Source organism: Ictalurus furcatus, chromosome 4, assembly GCF_023375685.1.
Source record: "Ictalurus furcatus strain D&B chromosome 4, Billie_1.0, whole genome shotgun sequence".
Lineage (NCBI taxonomy): Eukaryota > Metazoa > Chordata > Actinopteri > Siluriformes > Ictaluridae > Ictalurus > Ictalurus furcatus.
This window is the reverse complement of record NC_071258.1, coordinates 752,501-769,954: the sequence shown is the minus strand read 5'-3', so window position 1 is coordinate 769,954 and position 17,454 is coordinate 752,501. Positions and strand designations below refer to the sequence as shown.

General features: G+C 43.1%; 2 protein-coding genes across 2 annotated transcripts; one reads left to right on the top strand and one right to left on the bottom strand.

The window, feature by feature from the left end:
- Positions 1-1,113: 1,113 nt before the first annotated feature.
- dnaja2b (DnaJ heat shock protein family (Hsp40) member A2b) lies at positions 1,114-5,930 on the top strand. The gene is made up of 9 exons (XM_053622438.1): positions 1,114-1,353; positions 2,514-2,573; positions 2,677-2,906; positions 3,068-3,148; positions 3,247-3,380; positions 3,557-3,753; positions 3,871-4,015; positions 4,363-4,490; positions 4,598-5,930. The coding sequence occupies exons 1-9, from the start codon at positions 1,276-1,278 to the stop codon at positions 4,784-4,786; spliced, it is 1,242 nt and encodes a 413-aa protein (XP_053478413.1). The 5' UTR covers positions 1,114-1,275; the 3' UTR covers positions 4,787-5,930.
- Positions 5,931-9,915: 3,985 nt separating this feature from the next.
- LOC128607176 (cyclic nucleotide-gated cation channel beta-1-like) lies at positions 9,916-12,372 on the bottom strand. Its single transcript, XM_053623866.1, has 4 exons — positions 12,080-12,372; positions 11,250-11,316; positions 10,265-10,608; positions 9,916-10,152 (listed from the first exon to the last, which is right to left on the bottom strand). The coding sequence occupies exons 1-4, from the start codon at positions 12,239-12,241 to the stop codon at positions 9,916-9,918; spliced, it is 810 nt and encodes a 269-aa protein (XP_053479841.1). The 5' UTR covers positions 12,242-12,372.
- Between the last annotated feature and the right edge of the window lie 5,082 nt (positions 12,373-17,454).

Sequence of the window (17,454 nt, the reverse complement as noted above, 5' to 3'; positions counted from 1 at the left end):
TTTAAATTGATGCTGAACTGGAAGACTTTCAGTGTATAAGCGGAGCTGATCTGGGTTGCCAGGTCTGCTGTTTTAGGGAAGCGAAAAATAGGTCAAAGTAGGACATCTAGAGGAGGAAACTGGTCTAAATAAATCTTTAACCAGCGTCATATAATGACTTTGTAAAATGTTCCTCTGTTTTACAGTGAAGAGTTACAGCTGTCATACTGAGACTGTATTCAAAAATTATATACAAAAAATAAATTTATAATAGGCCTAATTAACTAAACAAATTGCTATAGCTACAATTTTGTTTTTGTTAAAGAACAGCACTTCATTTTTATTTAAAAAAAATCCATTTTCAATTACTTTTTAATGTTGTCTTATATCTGAAAACCTACAAATAATTGTAATAAAATGCCTCCTTACAGAAATATTCAACAACAACTTCTCAACAATTACACATGTTTATTTGTTAAGGAACAACACATTTTAACCCAGTTATTATTCGGCTAGCTACATTATATTAATTTATAGAAAACATTCAATTGTTATAGAAAATTAATCAACACTGTCTGACCAATCAGAATAGTTAGCAGTTCAACACCTTTTTATAATTATTTTCTTTAAAAACAAAAAATAATAATAATAATTTTTCATAATTTCCATAGGCTAGTAGTTTTAATCGTCTTTTTCATATAGTTATGATTTATTCAGAATTCAGGTTGTACTTTATCACGAATATTGTTTAAACCTTTCATTTTTTATATGTACAGAACTTTTTTTTGGAGTTAAACCGAAAGGTGCTATAATAATAATAATAATAATAATAATAATAATAATAATAATAGTGTTTTTCAAGCACCACCAATAATAATAATAATAAGTGGAAGAAGAAGAAGAAGAAGAGGAAGAAATTAATTATAAGATATACAAAAATAAGATAACACAAATCATAAAAAGTATCATTTATTAAATAAAATAACGTTGAACAAGCGCTGATTATTATTATTATTATTATTATTATTATTATCGACACCGTTCAACTTCCGCTGTTTTCCCTGGTTGCTATGGTTACGTAACATCTTCGGAACCATCCAATCATTAAACAAGCTTATGAATAATCACGACTAGCCAATCATAGTGAAGGGGCGGGGTTTGTCGGAATGTGGATGTGGAAAAAATAAAAACAGCCGGCTTTTCTTTTCCTCGGTTCGTTATCCTTCCCCCCGGTCCGGTTCGGTTGGGTTCGGTTCGGTTGTTGTCGTCGTCGTCACCTCAGTGCAGTTTGCAGACATGGCGAATGTAGTGGACACCAAGCTCTACGACATCCTCGGAGTTTCTCCTACGGCTACCGAGAACGAGCTGAAAAAGGTAGCGTGTATTTCTAGAGCTTTCTCCGGGAGAGAGGTGGTCTGGGCCGGGGTGCTGAGCTAGCCCTCTGCGGCAGGGATAGCATAAACCGGTGTGTACTTTTAAATCCGAGCCAGGCCTTCATGATTTTAATAACATAATCAAAATGAATAATCTTATGTTTGTAATCTCATTTGTAATCTTCAGTGGCAGAAAAAGAGAGGATGTTGTGGCTGTGAATCCTGACAAAAGATGCTGTTTTCCGCGCTAGCATACCTGACTAGCATACACCTGAAATAACAACTCATTTTTATTATTTTATTCTCCGAATTATACAGATTAAAATGGTCTGTATATAGAATTATACAGATTAATTATTATAAATCCTGATGAGGGGTGAAATTGTGATTTTAGAACGTGGCTTTAAAAATATATATATTTATTACACTCTGTAAATCCACACCACTCATTTAATGTAAATGTAATTAAAATAATAATAGAGTAAAACATTTTGATATTTGTGTTTACGTCCTAAGATCTTTTTAAAGCGTTAAATTAATTTGTATAGCACAACAAATTAAAATGAAATAAAAATAAAAAGCTGAGGAGCAACTACACTTTTATTTTCATATCTATGAATATGCAAGACTATGCAAATTTGGAAACGCCCCATCTCCTCCTGCTGCCTTCACAGTTTCATGTCATCAACTTTAACCAACGTAGCTATCTGCTCGTAAACTAGCCTAATAATTTGCATATCAAATGTCCAAAACGGTGGCGTTTATTTAGTGACATCAGTGACAATCTGAGCTCATGCATAGCTCCGCCCCTAAAGCGGTCTAATTTATAAGTACTGGGAAAGTTTCGTGCAAGACTGTTCAAAACGTGTTCCAGTGCGTCGGCTCGGGAAGAACGTGTACGCTCAGAGAAATGACGTACGATGTAGGTCAACTGTCATGTTCAAAAGCTAGAGACGAAGTTTTCCATCCATCTATCTTCTACACCACTTATCCTTCAGGGTCGCGGGGCACAAGGTGGGGTACACCCTGGATGGCGTGCCAGTCCATCGCACGGCACAATCACATACACATTCACACACCCGTTCATACACTACAGACACTTTTTTCTGAATTTTAAATCTGACCTGAATGTTAGAATGATTAATTACGTGTTTATTACAGGCGTATCGCAAGCTGGCGAAAGAATATCACCCTGATAAGAATCCCAATGCAGGAGACAAGGTAAGAGACGTCCTGTCGTCACGCAGAGCTTCACTAACGAGCCTGAGAGTGAACGTGGAGGCTGAACGTGTACTTAATGAGTGTGTTTGTGTGTGTGTGTCAGTTTAAGGAGATCAGCTTTGCGTACGAGGTGCTGACTAACCCTGAGAAGAAGGAGCTGTATGACCGGTATGGAGAGCAGGGCCTGCGTGAAGGAGGAGGAGGAGGAGCCGGGATGGAGGACATTTTCTCCCACATTTTCGGCGGAGGTCTGTTTGGGTTCATGGGCGGTCAGAGCAGCAGGAACCGAAACGGGGGACGGCGGAGGGGAGAGGACATGGTGCATCCGCTCAAGTGAGTCCAGCGTGTGTGTTATAATCAGTGTGATTTACGCATTACCTGCCTGGCTTCCTTCTCTGCTTAGAATAGTAAAGCGAGATAACCGTACTAGCTGTTTGTTTGTTTATTTATTTATTTATTTATTTATTTATACCTCTTTTATTTCCGGGTGCCAGGGTGTCATTAGAAGATCTTTACAACGGCAAAACCACCAAACTCCAGCTGAGCAAGAACGTCCTGTGTAGCGCCTGCAACGGGTGAGGAGAAAAATAAACAAAGTCGAGACTAATACTCTAAACGATTTGTGATTCAGAATAAGGGAGTAAACTCTGTCTGTGTGTGTGTGTGTGTTCAGTCAGGGGGGGAAGACGGGCGCGGTGCAGAAGTGTACGGCGTGCAGAGGCAGAGGGATGAGGATCATGATCAGACAGCTGGCTCCTGGTATGGTCCAACAAATGCAGACGGTGTGCAACGACTGTAGCGGCGAAGGTGAGGAAAATCATCACTCGTAGTGTGATATAAATATAATATAAATGATATAACGTTAATAAATATATATATGCGCATTAATGTAAACCTGCACTACTGTCAGAGATGCTGTTATAGAGAATTTATCAACACCTCCTGACCAATCACAGTCCAGAACTCGTGTGTGTTGTGAACAGGTGAGGTGATCAGTGAGAGGGACCGGTGCAAACAGTGCGAGGGCCGTAAGGTGTGTAAGGAGGTGAAGACGCTGGAGGTGCACGTGGATAAGGGAATGAGACACGGGCAGAAGATCACGTTCAGTGGAGAAGCGGATCAGTCTCCCAACACCGATCCTGGAGATATTATACTGGTGCTGCAGGAGAAGGAACACGAGGTCTTGCACACACACACACACACGCGATTAAAATTCACTCTAGCAGCAGTATAGATAGTTTATATAACAAATGTTAATATAGTGTGTGTGTGTGTGTGTGTGTGTGTGTGTGTGTAGGAGTTCCGCAGAGAAGGTAATAACCTGCACATGTGCCAGACAATCGGCCTGGTGGAGGCGCTGTGCGGCTTCCAGCTCACTGTCACACACCTTGATGGGCGACACCTCCTCATCAAATACCCTGCTGGAAAGGTCATCGAGCCAGGTGTGTGTGTGTGGGTGTGGGTGTGTCCTTCCTGTATATGACATGAATCATGCCAGGTGTGTACGTTTTCTAGGTGACTGATGCCTGTGGTGAGTGAACGTAGTCAGTACAGGTCACTCCCTTCACACTTTTCACACCGAGTAGTGCATTAATTTGTGTTTAACTACAACCCCAATTCAAAAAAGGTTGGGACGCTGTGTAAAATGTCAATAAAAACAGAGTGCAACTATTTGCAAATCTCATAAACCCGTATGTTATTCACAATAGAACATAGTTTAAACATGTGATGTATTTTCTGAGCGTCACTGCTGGGTGGAGGATGGTGTAATGTGGTGTTGGTGTTGTAGGTGCTATGAGGGTGGTGCCTGGAGAGGGAATGCCGGAGTACAGGAACCCGTTTGAGAAAGGAGATCTCTACATCAAGTTTGACGTTCGGTTCCCGGATAGCGGCTGGCTCAGTACCGAGAAACTAACCGTAAGTCACGAACTCGTACATGCGCAATCAAACATGCTACGTTTATATAAAGGATAGTGTAGCGCACTTACGTTTTTGTGTGTGTGTGTGTGTGCGCGCGCGCGCAGGAACTGGAGTATCTGTTACCGTCACGTGACGAGGACGCCGTCATCACGGCTGACACGGAGGAGGTCGACCTACAGGAGTTCGATGTGAGTCAGGGGTCATCTGGAGGTCAACGGCGTGAGGCCTATAACGACAGCTCGGATGAGGAGGGCGGTCCTCACGGGCCGGGGGTGCAGTGCGCCCACCAGTAACATGTCTCTCTCTCTCACACACACACACACACACACACACACACACACACACACACACACACACACACACAGCTCAGTCACAGTGTATCACACCTGGAACAAAACGCCTCCCCTCCTCCAGCCCAGACCTGCCATCCTTCACGCGTTTTGTGTCCGAGCTCCGTATCTTAACGTCAGACCACACCGCTACGTGATTCGCCTCAAAAATACGCGGTCTTCTTTTTCCTTGCGATAAAAGCGACAGATGTGAATCCGGAATGATTGACGGTTGGGTAGATGTACGTCGATTGATCTATTGAGCTGCGTGTACAGCTGATGATGTGAGCGGCCATTTTGAATTGAATGCGCTTGCTGAACTTGGAATTCGAGAGACCGCCCCGAGTTCCCAACTTGGAATTCCTTGGGAATCGAGGGGATGGAAATTTTACCTAGTCGGAGGTCGCAAATTGTGAGTCACGATCTTTTTTTCTTTCTTTTTTTTCCTCAAATGCAGCGTAACTGACCCCCTGGAGGCCCCGCCCCCTTACACCCATACTATGTTAGTAATTGGTTATTTCACCTTGATTTTCCTGCCATGATGCGGTGTCCTCACTTCCTGTCACGGTAAATGGGGAATGATTTGAGTTCAACACTGTGTGTGTGCGTGTGTGTGTGTACACAACACACTCCAGTTTCTACCTTACATAATGTGTGAAAGGACGATATCGGAAATGTGCTGCGTTTCCATGGAGATGGCAGGTCTGTGATCTCTTGTACCCCCGTCTCATCTCCTCTCCTCTCCTCTCATCCCTCCGTCCTGTAAACCGCCGAATGCACACTAAATAACTCCTTCACTTCAACTAAGACTGGAATGCTAAACTAGAACCTCCATCTTCCATTCCAATAAAGAAACGTTCACGCGTTTTAAACGAATAACAAGAAGCAAAGAAAAGATATATAGAATGGGTTGTTTTTAATTCATTACCACCGACATTATCATTGTAGACTTTTATATACTGTATATGTTACTGAATATTTAAACTTTAAAGCAATTGTGTATAGGATTTAAGTTATAATCACACACACACACACACTTCTGAAACAGTGCCAGAATCAAGACAACACATTGTCGAAAAGTTCAATAAAAGATTTTACGTGTGTAATACACACATGTCTGTCATTTATTTTTTTAAAGGAATGTTGTACCTCCACCAGCATACACATTAATAACATCAGCATTAAAGGTGCAATCAGCAATTTTAGCAACGTAGCATTTTAAATCCAAAATGCATCAAATAGTGAGCCTCCTGTCAGATAGTGAAAGCCACACCCACAAAACACCCACACACACTGTCAGGGCTGGAACACCTGAATGCAACATTATTGACAAGTAAATAGACACACCTCTTTGTCCTGATTGGCTGGATGTTGGTGATCTCACAAAGTGTTTTGTTTCTTTGATTTATAATCTGAGTGAATCTAAATGACACTTTAAAAAAAAAAAAAAAATCACTGATCGCACCTTTAATATTAGCATGCTAGCATTTTTTAAATGAAAATTTAAAGCTGCAGTTTGTAATGTTTGTCTAGTTCCCTCTGGTGTCTGGAAGTCGAATTGCATTTACAGTGAAAACAAAGATGAACTTCCACAGCTTCTCAACCCGAGGCCTGTAGCACGAAGCCGGTTTCCGTGGATACGAAAGTAAGTTTGAGTTTCGAGCAAACAAGATGGACTGATTTTTAGCGGGTTTCATCACCGTGGTAACTTGCACTACATGGCTAACCTGCTCCGGAGCGGGTTTTTATTCTGGGTAAGAGATCAAATTGGACCAAAATTGGACCAATCAGCTGCGAGCAAAGTGATATAAATCTGACGCATCAACGTTAACCCTTTAGTGTTCGTAGTGAAGACTTCACCGTTGCTGGAGAATTCTGTGGCACACAAATAATTAGAAGGGAACTTTAACGATCCACTGACTTCCTGATCATCTGTAGGGAAGATCAGGATTTTCAGCAGGTGTATAGTTTATCTCGGGTTATGTACAGGCCGCAGGTGTAGAGTTTACTGCAGGACCAGAAAAACGTGAACAGAAGTGTGAAATGTTTCGATGCATGGCAGTGCTGTGAATTCCAGTTTCTGTAAAAGTGACTGATTATGACAGGTTTAGAAGAACTTTTAAATAACCAGACTGCACCTTTAACACAAACAGGACAACGCTGTCAGGGAATGTCAGGTAGGTGTGTGTGTGTGGTGTTGATGTGTGTGTGTGTACGTGCGTTGAGCACATCTTCTGAATTCGTCGGACACTGAGTTGTAGGTGTGAGGAGTTCCTTAAATTCAGTCGTGTTCCTGCAGAAACAAAAAGAATTTAATCTTGAGTGTGTGTGAAGGAGAGACGAAGAGAGAGAGAGAGAGAGTGTGAAGGAGAGACAGAGAGAGAGAGAGAGAGAGTGAGTGTGTGAAGGAGAGACGGAGAGAGAGAGAGTGAGTGTGTGAAGGAGAGACGGAGAGAGAGAGAGAGAGAGTGTGTGTGATGGAGAGATGAAGAGAGAGAGAGAGAGAGAGTGTGTGATGGGGAGACAGAGAGAGAGAGTGAGTGTGTGATGGAGAGATGAAGAGAGAGAGAGAGAGTGAGTGTGTGATGGGGAGACGGAGAGAGAGAGAGTGAGTGTGTGATGGAGAGATGAAGAGAGAGAGAGTGAGTGTGTGATGGGGAGACGGAGAGAGAGAGAGAGAGAGAGTGAGTGTGTGATGGGGAGACGGAGAGAGAGAGAGAGAGAGAGTGAGTATGTGATGGAGAGATGAAGAGAGAGAGAGAGAGTGAGTGTGTGATGGGGAGACGGAGAGAGAGAGAGTGAGTGTGTGATGGAGAGATGAGAGAGAGAGAGTGTGTGTGATGGGGAGACGGAGAGAGAGAGAGAGAGAGAGTGAGTGTGTGATGGAGAGATGAAGAGAGAGAGAGAGAGTGAGTGTGTGATGGGGAGACGGAGAGAGAGAGAGTGAGTGTGTGATGGAGAGATGAAGAGAGAGAGAGAGTGAGTGTGTGATGGGGAGACGGAGAGAGAGAGAGAGTGAGTGTGTGATGGGGAGACGGAGAGAGAGAGAGAGAGAGAGAGTGAGTATGTGATGGAGAGATGAAGAGAGAGAGAGAGAGTGAGTGTGTGATGGGGAGACGGAGAGAGAGAGAGAGAGAGTGAGTATGTGATGGAGAGATGAAGAGAGAGAGAGAGAGTGAGTGTGTGATGGGGAGACGGAGAGAGAGAGAGAGAGAGTGAGTATGTGATGGAGAGATGAAGAGAGAGAGAGAGAGTGAGTGTGTGATGGGGAGACGGAGAGAGAGAGAGTGAGTGTGTGATGGAGAGATGAAGAGAGAGAGAGAGTGTGTGTGATGGGGAGACGGAGAGAGAGCGAGTGTGTGAGTGATGGAGAGAGACAGAGAATGAGTGTGAGAGGTTCTTTGTAAATGTATGAATGTGAGAATTGTGAGTGTGAGAGCGTGTGTGTGTGTGTGTGTGTGTGTGTGTGTGTGTGTGTGTGTGTGTGTGTGTTACCTCTCTCTTCTGGACTGTAGAATATAAGAACGTTCTCTCCACAGCTGCTGCAGTTTCTCTCTGACCAACACCTTCTGCTGCTGCTCATCTTCCTACAACACACACACACACACACACACACACACACACACACACACACACACACACACACACACGAACATGATATGGGATAACTTTTGTGTGTGTGTGTGTGTGTGTGTGTGTGTGTGTGTACCTGCTGCAGTGTGTTGGTCAGCTGTCTGAATGTTTCCTCGCGTCTCAGTCCCAGCAGGTCCTCGTCTGACTTCCTGTTCTGAACGATTGATAGTCGCTCCTGAACCTGCAGTGAGATGAGGGTGTGGAGATAAACACTCCTCCTCACACAAACAAGTGCATAAGTATTTACCCCCCCCAAAAAAAACCCCCATAAAAGTTGGAATTGTATAAATATCCAAACTTTTGGACACTTGGTTGTTTCTCTTCATACACATCTTGGATGTGTCTTCTTACATTTATGTGTGTGTGTGTGTGTGTGTGTGTGTTTACTCTAAGGATTTGTCGGTCTCGGTCTCGTTGCCAGCGTTGCTCTGCTTTTCTCTGGATGATGACGAGGCTGCGCATGGTGGCCTCTCGCTGGAGCTGCTGTTCCTCACATCCTGCCTCACACACTCCCTCACACACTGCCTCACACCCTGCCTCACACCCTGCCTCACACACTCCCTCACATCCTGCCTCACACCCTGCCTCACACCCTGCCTCACACACTCCCTCACATCCTGCCTCACACACTCCGTCACACCCTGCCTCACACACTGCCTCACACTCTGCCTCACACCCTCCCTCACACACTGCCTCCTGTGTGTGTGTCTCAGAGTTGAGGTCCAGAGCTGCTGATGTTGTTCCGTGTTCATCGCTGCTGCTCTCGTTCTGAGTCTCCTGGAGAAAGTCAAAAATTAAATTTATGCTTCTCGTCTGTTCTGATAAAGAGAAAGAAGATTAAAAGTCAAATGTAAAGTGGGACATAAGCCCAGGAAAGAAGGAGGTGAGGGGAGGGTGTGTTAGTGGAGTGAGGTGTACCACTTTTCCCAGGTTGTACCTGATAAGGGATGTGTGGGAGGAGCTAAAAATAGTCCAGACCTTTGATTGGTCAAACTGATGTGGCTTTTTTGCCCCCAATAGGATGATTTTGGAAATCTGTTAAATAATTAAGAAGTGAGCGCGACTTCGTTCAATAACATTAGTTAATTCGTCCAATCGCAGTTCATACACGCTCATGAAATCATCCAATCACAGATCCGTAGGTGCTGGTGACTTTGTCCAATCACAGATCAGTAGGTGCTGGTGACTTTGTCCAATCACAGATCAGTAAGCACTCCTGACATCGTCCAATCACAGATCACTACCATGTTTATATTGTCCTAGCAACGTTTGTTCAGCTCTCAGTGCGCTGTGATTGGATGAAATCACATACACATTATTTATTCCTTATTTTTCCTTGTTTTGTTTTAGGGAATTTATACAGCACAACTCTGTCCGAATAACAGGGTCTAATTTGTCACGTCACACACCCTCCCTGAGAAACTCCGCCCACTTCTACAGGCTCCGGATTATTTACGGGTTTAAAGGAAAAGCGCTGGAGGTGTGAAGGGAAGGAGGAAAGACGAGTGTAAGCGTAGGAGTGAAAGCAGAACCATGCTGGATGTGGACTGCTCCTGTAGCGGCTCCACGAGTGTGTGTGCCTGTGCACGCGGTGTGTGTTCGTGCTGGGATAAACCCGAGTGTGTGTGGTCCGGAGTGTGTGAGTCTGCAGACGTCGCCTCTGTGGCCCGTGCTTCAGGTAGAGCTGAGGTCACTTCCTGTAACGAAACAACACACAAAATATATAAATACTGTTTAACAAGTCTCTTGTACACTCTGTGTGTGTGTGTGTGTGTGTGTGTGTGTGTGTGTGTGTGTGTGTGTGTAAACCTGTGTATTGTTGCTTGCTGGTTTGCTCCAGGCCAGTGTGATCAGGGATCCCTGTTTCTCTACAGCATCCACGTTCTTCTTCTCTTCTTCCTCTCTTCCTCCTCTCCTCTCCTCCTCTTCTCCCTCTCTTCCTCCTCTCCTCTCCTCCTCTTCTCCCTCTCTTCCTCCTCTCCTCTCCTCCTCTTCTCCCTCTCTTCCTCCTCTCCTCTCCTCCTCTTCTCTCTCTCTTCCTCCTCCTCTCCTCTCCTCCTCTTCTCTCTCTCTCCTCACATCATCTCTCTTCTCTCCAATGCCGAGGATCTCTAAATACGGAGCGTCCTCGGGGACGAGGACGACACCGCAGCCTACAAACACACAGCACACGTTTAGGTTTTAGTCGTACTGTTGTTTTATTTTCAGGAAAATGAATTCTTTAAGTTCGAATGAACTTTTAGATTTTATGTTAGAGTGATTCTGATCATTTTAATCCATAGAACGTTCATGAAAATGCCATGAAAATAATCATATTTAATAAAGCAACTGTGACTAAACGATTCCAAACGAGATCATTTTCTTTTCTGATGATTTTCTGATGATATGGAATCGGTTGTGAATTGAATTGATTTTTTTCTTTTTGCAAGTGAAGAACAGAGCCATCTTTAATTTATTAAAATCTTTTGACTGAAATCATCAACATTTTCAGGAAAAAACAACACCACAGCGCTACACTTTATTTAAACTTCAATCTAGAAATCCAGTAATGAAAAACAGAATTATCTTTATTTCATAATTCATTAAAATGCACAGGACAAGCTGCTTTTATTTATCTATTTTTTTAAAAAACATCTTATTATAATATAAAGACGTGAGTGAGAACAGGAACTAACTTTTCTTGGACATTAAATGTACAAACTTTAATGTACATGATATTCTTCATACTTATCTTTACATGTTGATACGGTAACATCGCTGTTGTACAAGAGGAATAAAACACTCGCTCATTTACCCGTGCAGATTTCTCGTTCCTCACTAACTGAAGGAGTCTCCCGTCTGTGTTCTGTCCTCTCGCTGTCCTGGGAACAAGAAGAAACACTTTACTAACCATCATCAGATGCACTATGTTCCTTTTTCAGAGGGAAGAGTCTCTTCTACTCCAGGATTTTACACTTTCCATCTCTCTCTTCTACTCCAGGATTTTACACTTTCCATCTCTCTCTTCTACTCCAGGATTTTACACTTTCCATCTCTCTCTTCTACTCCAGGATTTTACACTTTCCATCTCTCTCTTCTACTCCAGGATTTTACACCTTTCCATCTCTCTCTTCTACTCCAGGATTTTACACTTTCCATCTCTCTCTTCTACTCCAGGATTTTACACTTTCCATCTCTCTCTTCTACTCCAGGATTTTACACTTTCCATCTCTCTCTTCTACTCCAGGATTTTACACTTTCCATCTCTCTCTCTTCTACTCCAGGATTTTACACCTTTCCATCTCTCTCTTCTACTCCAGGATTTTACACTTTCCATCTCTCTCTTCTACTCCAGGATTTTACACTTTCCATCTCTCTCTTCTACTCCAGGATTTTACACTTTCCATCTCTCTCTTCTACTCCAGGATTTTACACCTTTCCATCTCTCTCTTCTACTCCAGGATTTTACACTTTCCATCTCTCTCTTCTACTCCAGGATTTTACACTTTCCATCTCTCTCTTCTACTCCAGGATTTTACACTTTCCATCTCTCTCTTCTACTCCAGGATTTTACACCTTTCCATAAACAAACCGCTGCATTTACACGTCCATTCTGAGTGAGCTGTATTTAGATGAGTGACTTACAGTTACAGAGACGTTAATCTGTGTGTTCTCGCTGCCGGACGTCTGCAGTAAGTTGTGCAGGTTGTGTAGTTTCGGTGAACGCAGCTCGAGTTCGTATTTGTGTAGCAGAACCAGAAGAGCAGCAGCATCCTGCAGGAGGTGGAACAGTCCAAACTCACACATGGTACAGTCCAAAACACGACTAACATTTCATTCATTAATCTCATTTTGCCTCAGAGAGGTGTGTGTGTGTGTGTGTGTGTGTGTGTGTACCATGACTGGAAGTGTGTGTGTGACAGTCTGCACTTCCTCATCGTGTGTGTGTGTGAGCTGAGTGAGTAAATGAACAGCGCAGTCGGCCCACGACACAGACGAGTGTGTGGAGCTGCAGTGTAGAGAGGATTTAATCTGCCTCAGGATGGACACACAGCCACGTCTCAGAGCCGAACCTGTCGTCCCTGCAGCCTCTGCGCACACACACACACACACACACACACACACACACAGTTCCACAACAGTGTCTATTTTGGGGGGGAAAGGAAAGTACGTATAAAAATAGATAACACACAAATAAATAAATATAATATTTAAAAATGACGTGGATTTAAATCGTACTTTCTGTCTATCTATCTATGTGTGTGTGTGTGTGTGTGTGTGTGTGTGTGTGTCTCACTGTAGTCAGGAGTCAGTGTGTGTCTCTGCTCCTGCAGTTCCTCCAGTGAGATACTGTGTAGGATCTCCACGAGTGTTCTCCTTTCCTGCTCCTGACACAGCACCACACACTGCAGCACGGCCTGCTGGGTAATAAACCACTCACACTGCAGCACAGCCTGCTGGGTAATAAACCACTCACACTGCAGCACGGCCTGCTGGGTAATAAACCACTCACACTGCAGCACGGCCTGCTGGGTAATAAACCACTCACACTGCAGCATGAGGACATGGCTCCACTGATTCCCACTGTGTAGTTTCAAAGCCTTTATATGGTCACTGGGTCCTTTTTTGCTCCGCCCATATTGGTCGTGGACACACCCCTTCCTCATGCTAACAGCATGCACATTGAGTGCTAACTTAAGTGTCAAGTACAAGGTTATTAAATAATAATAATAATTTATATGTAAACTGTCGTGGTTTAATTTGGGAAGTTTACTGATTTGATCATTTTCAGGAAAAGATTTGAGAGCTTTAGGGCTTTGAGTTGAGTCGTGACTGACTGAGCTACTATTTGCTAACTAGCTGACACTGGCTAATCCAAGTGGCTAATGTTCATCAAAGTAATGTACGTAGCTAGTGTAACTGGAAATATAAACAGCAGTCAACTCAACACAAACTACATTTTGAGGAGAAATCGCTGCTCTTCAGGATGTTCCTCTAGCTCTGAAACCTGCAGAACACACACCTGAATGGAGAAGTGTGTGTTTACTCTCCACTCGTCCTGTCGGTGGCGTTTCACTGGCTAACCTTACCAAGATGCTTCAAGTGGTAGGTAAGGTCATACAGTCAATGCATTATTACGATATGTAGTTTATGCAGTATAGTGAGAGTGCCTCATTAACCACGCCCTTTTATTTATCACAAAATAACACATTTATGTTAAGGAATAATATTGAGGGGGAAATCAGGGTGAACGGAACTTGTAAAAATGACAGGAGAACTGTTCCTGAAAACAATTTGAGGAGATATAACTTAAAAATGGAATTTTAGCTGGAGTTAGTTAACATGAGCATGGGCGGGGTTAAAGACTGTACCGCAGTCAGCCACTAGAGGGCCTCAGAGACATTCTGGATTCACTCTTAAACCCTTTGTTAAGTCGTCCAATCATATATACAGTCACTGCTACACGCGTGTGTGTGTGTGTGTGTGTGTGTGTGTGTTGAGTCAGGACCTGTCGCACACAGCGTGATGTTCTGCACTCGTTTCTGAGCTGTGCAGCTGGATCTTGTTTTTCCTGCAGCCAGAACTTCACTAAATCCTCAACACCAGAACATCTCGTATACGGCCTGAAACACACACACACACACACACACACACACACACACACTGTTTTATTTCTTCCATATTTCGTGGTGTGTGTGTGTGTGTGTGTGTGTGTGTGTGTGTGTGTGTGTGTGTGACTCACCAGTTGTCCCAGTGTTGTCTGGAGGTCAGCAGTGCTGTGTGTGAGTGTGTTTCCCTCTCGGCTCTCCTCACAGAAACACACACACTCAGATAAATCTCAATCAGGACGCATCGCTCCACTCTGCATTAAAAACACACCAGTACACATCATCAGGATGATAACACGTAATAACACACACACTAACACACTAACACACACACACACACACACACACACACACACACACACACACAATCTAACACGATTACATGCAATAACACACACACACACACTAACACAATTACATGCAATAACACACACACACTAACACAGTTACACACAAAACACACACAATTACACAAAATAACACACAATTATACATCATATAAGAAATAACACACACTAGCACACAGTAAGAGTGTGTGTGTACAGTGTAATAAACACTGGAGTGAAGAGTGGAGTGTTGGTGAGAGACCGGTTGAGCAGCTGGGTCAGGGCGTGTCTCTCCTCCTCACAGTGAGAGCAGAGCTCAGAGAGGAAGATGGCAGAGGTCCAGCTCTGTTCCCGTGGCAACGACGTCCACACCTGCTCTCTCCCCCTCACCTCGTCAGGACCGGAGTGTAACACCACCTCGTCATCGCTCCTGTCATCCACCGTCACAGTCAGGAGCTCAGAGTCAGACAACACGCCATGGAACCCTCCTATTAATTATTCACAACTTCACACCACAGCGCTGCCGAGTTCTGGATCCTGATTGGTCAGAAGTTGGTGATTAGTTTTCTATAACAGGTTTATATTAACGCGCTCATTCTGATACCTTATTGTTTCTATAGTAACGGCTCATGTATGGAAGGAGTCTCCAGTGTCAGCGCTGTGTAACAGTCAGAGGTTTCCCCACATCTTCATCACAGAGGAGCTTACACTTCTTTACTGTTTCTCACTCACACACACACACTGCGGTTTATATATCTTCTTAACTTGAAGAGAGGGAATAAAGTTAGGAAATAAAGAGAGAATAGAGAGTGAGAATAAAGAGAGGGAATAAAGAGAGGGAATAAAGAGAGTGAGAATAAAGAGAGGGAATAAAGAGAGGGAATAGAGAGAGGGAATAAAGAGAGGGAATAGAGAGAGGGAATAAAGAGAGGGAATAAAGAGAGGGAATAGAGAGAGAGAATAAAGAGAGGGAATAGAGAGAGGGAATAAAGAGAGGGAATAAAGAGAGGGAATAGAGAGAGAGAATAAAGAGAGGGAATAGAGAGAGGGAATAAAGAGAGGGAATAGAGAGAGGGAATAAAGAGAGGGAATAGAGAGAGGGAATAGAGAGAGAGAATAAAGAGAGGGAATAGAGAGAGGGAATAAAGAGAGGGAATAAAGAGAGGGAATAGAGAGAGAGAATAAAGAGAGGGAATAGAGAGAGGGAATAAAGAGAGGGAATAGAGAGAGGGAATAGAGAGAGAGAATAAAGAGAGGGAATAGAGAGAGGGAATAAAGAGAGGGAATAAAGAGAGGGAATAGAGAGAGAGAATAAAGAGAGGGAATAGAGAGAGGGAATAAAGAGAGGGAATAGAGAGAGGGAATAAAGAGAGGGAATAGAGAGAGGGAATAAAGAGAGGGAATAAAGAGAGAGAGAGAATAGAGAGCGGGAATAAAGAGAGGGAATAAAGAGAGGGAATAAAGAGAGGGAATAGAGAGAGGGAATAAAGAGAGGGAATAAAAAGAGAGAGAGAATAGAGAGCGGGAATAAAGAGAGAGGGAATAAAGAGAGGGAATAAAGAGAGGGAATAGAGAGAGGGAATAAAGAGAGGGAATAAAAAGAGAGAGAGAATAGAGAGCGGGAATAAAGAGAGGGAATAAAGAGAGTGAGAATAAAAAGAGGGAATAAAGAGAGTGAGAATAAAGAGAGGGAATAAAGAGAGGGAATAGAGAGAGGGAATAAAGAGAGGGAATAAAGAGAGGGAATAAAGAGAGTGAGAATAAAGAGAGGGAATAAAGAGAGTGAGAATAAAGAGAGGGAATAAAGAGGCTGTTGAGGGATTTTGATTGGACCAGAACAGAAGGGTTAACATTATAAATGTTAAATAAAGATCAGGTGAATATTTGGGTGTTGTACCTGTATGAGTGAAGAACGCCGGGCAGCTCACACACACACAACACATCGTTCAGTTTAAAAGCTTCTTCTGCTCTGTGTTCTAAATCACACACACACTCTGTCTGCTCCGAGGGATCCAACGACTCCCACCATCCAACACCTGCACACACACCCACCCACACACCCACCCACACACACACACACAGACAGATCAAAATAATCACTAACTGAAACACACACTATTTTATTCATTTCATATTTTGTTGTGTTGTGTGTGTGTGTGTGTGTGTGTGTGTTGAAAATTACGTGACCCGTCGGCATTTCCTGCCTTTTCAAATAAAATCCACAAAATCCTACTGCAGTGTGTACTGCGCCCTGCGACGCGCCCTCTAGTGGCCATTCACTAAAATAACATTATTATATCGAGAAAGTTCTCAGTTTGACAAATTGTGAATATTTTTGTCAATGAATGTCCACTCTATAAGGCTTGCTTATTAATTCATTAATTACACCCCTCCCCCCCCCCATATTTTTTCATGAAATAATGCTATATTTGTCTGCTATAATGTATAATGTAGGTTTTGTGTGGTCTATAAGTTTGTAATTGTATCATTGATCATTAAATAATCATATTTAGATCAAAGGATAAAGTTAAAATGGGCACTAAAATATATTATTTCAAAATATTGCAAATAACAGGCTTCTTTTTTTTTTACCGATTTAATTAATGGGTGTCTTTGTTTATTTGTTTGTGCATCCACATGCTGTTTATGTTTATATTTGCGGTATGGAGGTTAGTGATGGAGGTTAGTGATGGAGGTTAGTGATGGAGGTTAGTGACGGAGGTTAGTGATGGAGGTTAGTGACGGAGGTTAGTGATGGAGGTTAGTGACGGAGGTTAGTGATGGAGGTTAGTGACGGAGGTTAGTGATGGAGGTTAGTGATGGAGGTTAGTGACGGAGGTTAGTGATGGAGGTTAGTGACGGAGGTTAGTGACGGAAGTTAGTGATGGAGATTAGTGACGGAGATTAGTGACGGAGATTAGTGACGGAGGTTAGTGACGGAGGTTAGTGATGGAGATTAGTAATAGAGATTAGTGATGGAGATTAGTGATGGACGGATTAATGATGATACCCAATATAAATCTCACTCCCACACTCTCACCGTGTTCCTCCTGCAGCATCTCTCTATAAAGTCGCTCTTTGATGA

What these genes read in the sequence shown, in the direction of transcription:
- LOC128607176 (XM_053623866.1), bottom strand. Translation starts at nt 12,241, where the DNA reads ATGTGTGAGTTTGGACTGTTCCACCTCCTGCAGGATGCTGCTGCTCTT. An exon ending in AGATTAACGTCTCTGTAACT is followed by an intron (nt 11,317 to 12,079) that starts GTAAGTCACTCA and finishes TCTTGTTCCCAG; the next exon opens with GACAGCGAGAGGACAGAACA. An exon ending in GGAACGAGAAATCTGCACGG is followed by an intron (nt 10,609 to 11,249) that starts GTAAATGAGCGA and finishes GTGTGTTTGTAG; the next exon opens with GCTGCGGTGTCGTCCTCGTC.
- dnaja2b (XM_053622438.1), top strand. Translation starts at nt 1,276, where the DNA reads ATGGCGAATGTAGTGGACACCAAGCTCTACGACATCCTCGGAGTTTCT. An exon ending in CCGAGAACGAGCTGAAAAAG is followed by an intron (nt 1,354 to 2,513) that starts GTAGCGTGTATT and finishes TGTTTATTACAG; the next exon opens with GCGTATCGCAAGCTGGCGAA. An exon ending in GACATGGTGCATCCGCTCAA is followed by an intron (nt 2,907 to 3,067) that starts GTGAGTCCAGCG and finishes TCCGGGTGCCAG; the next exon opens with GGTGTCATTAGAAGATCTTT.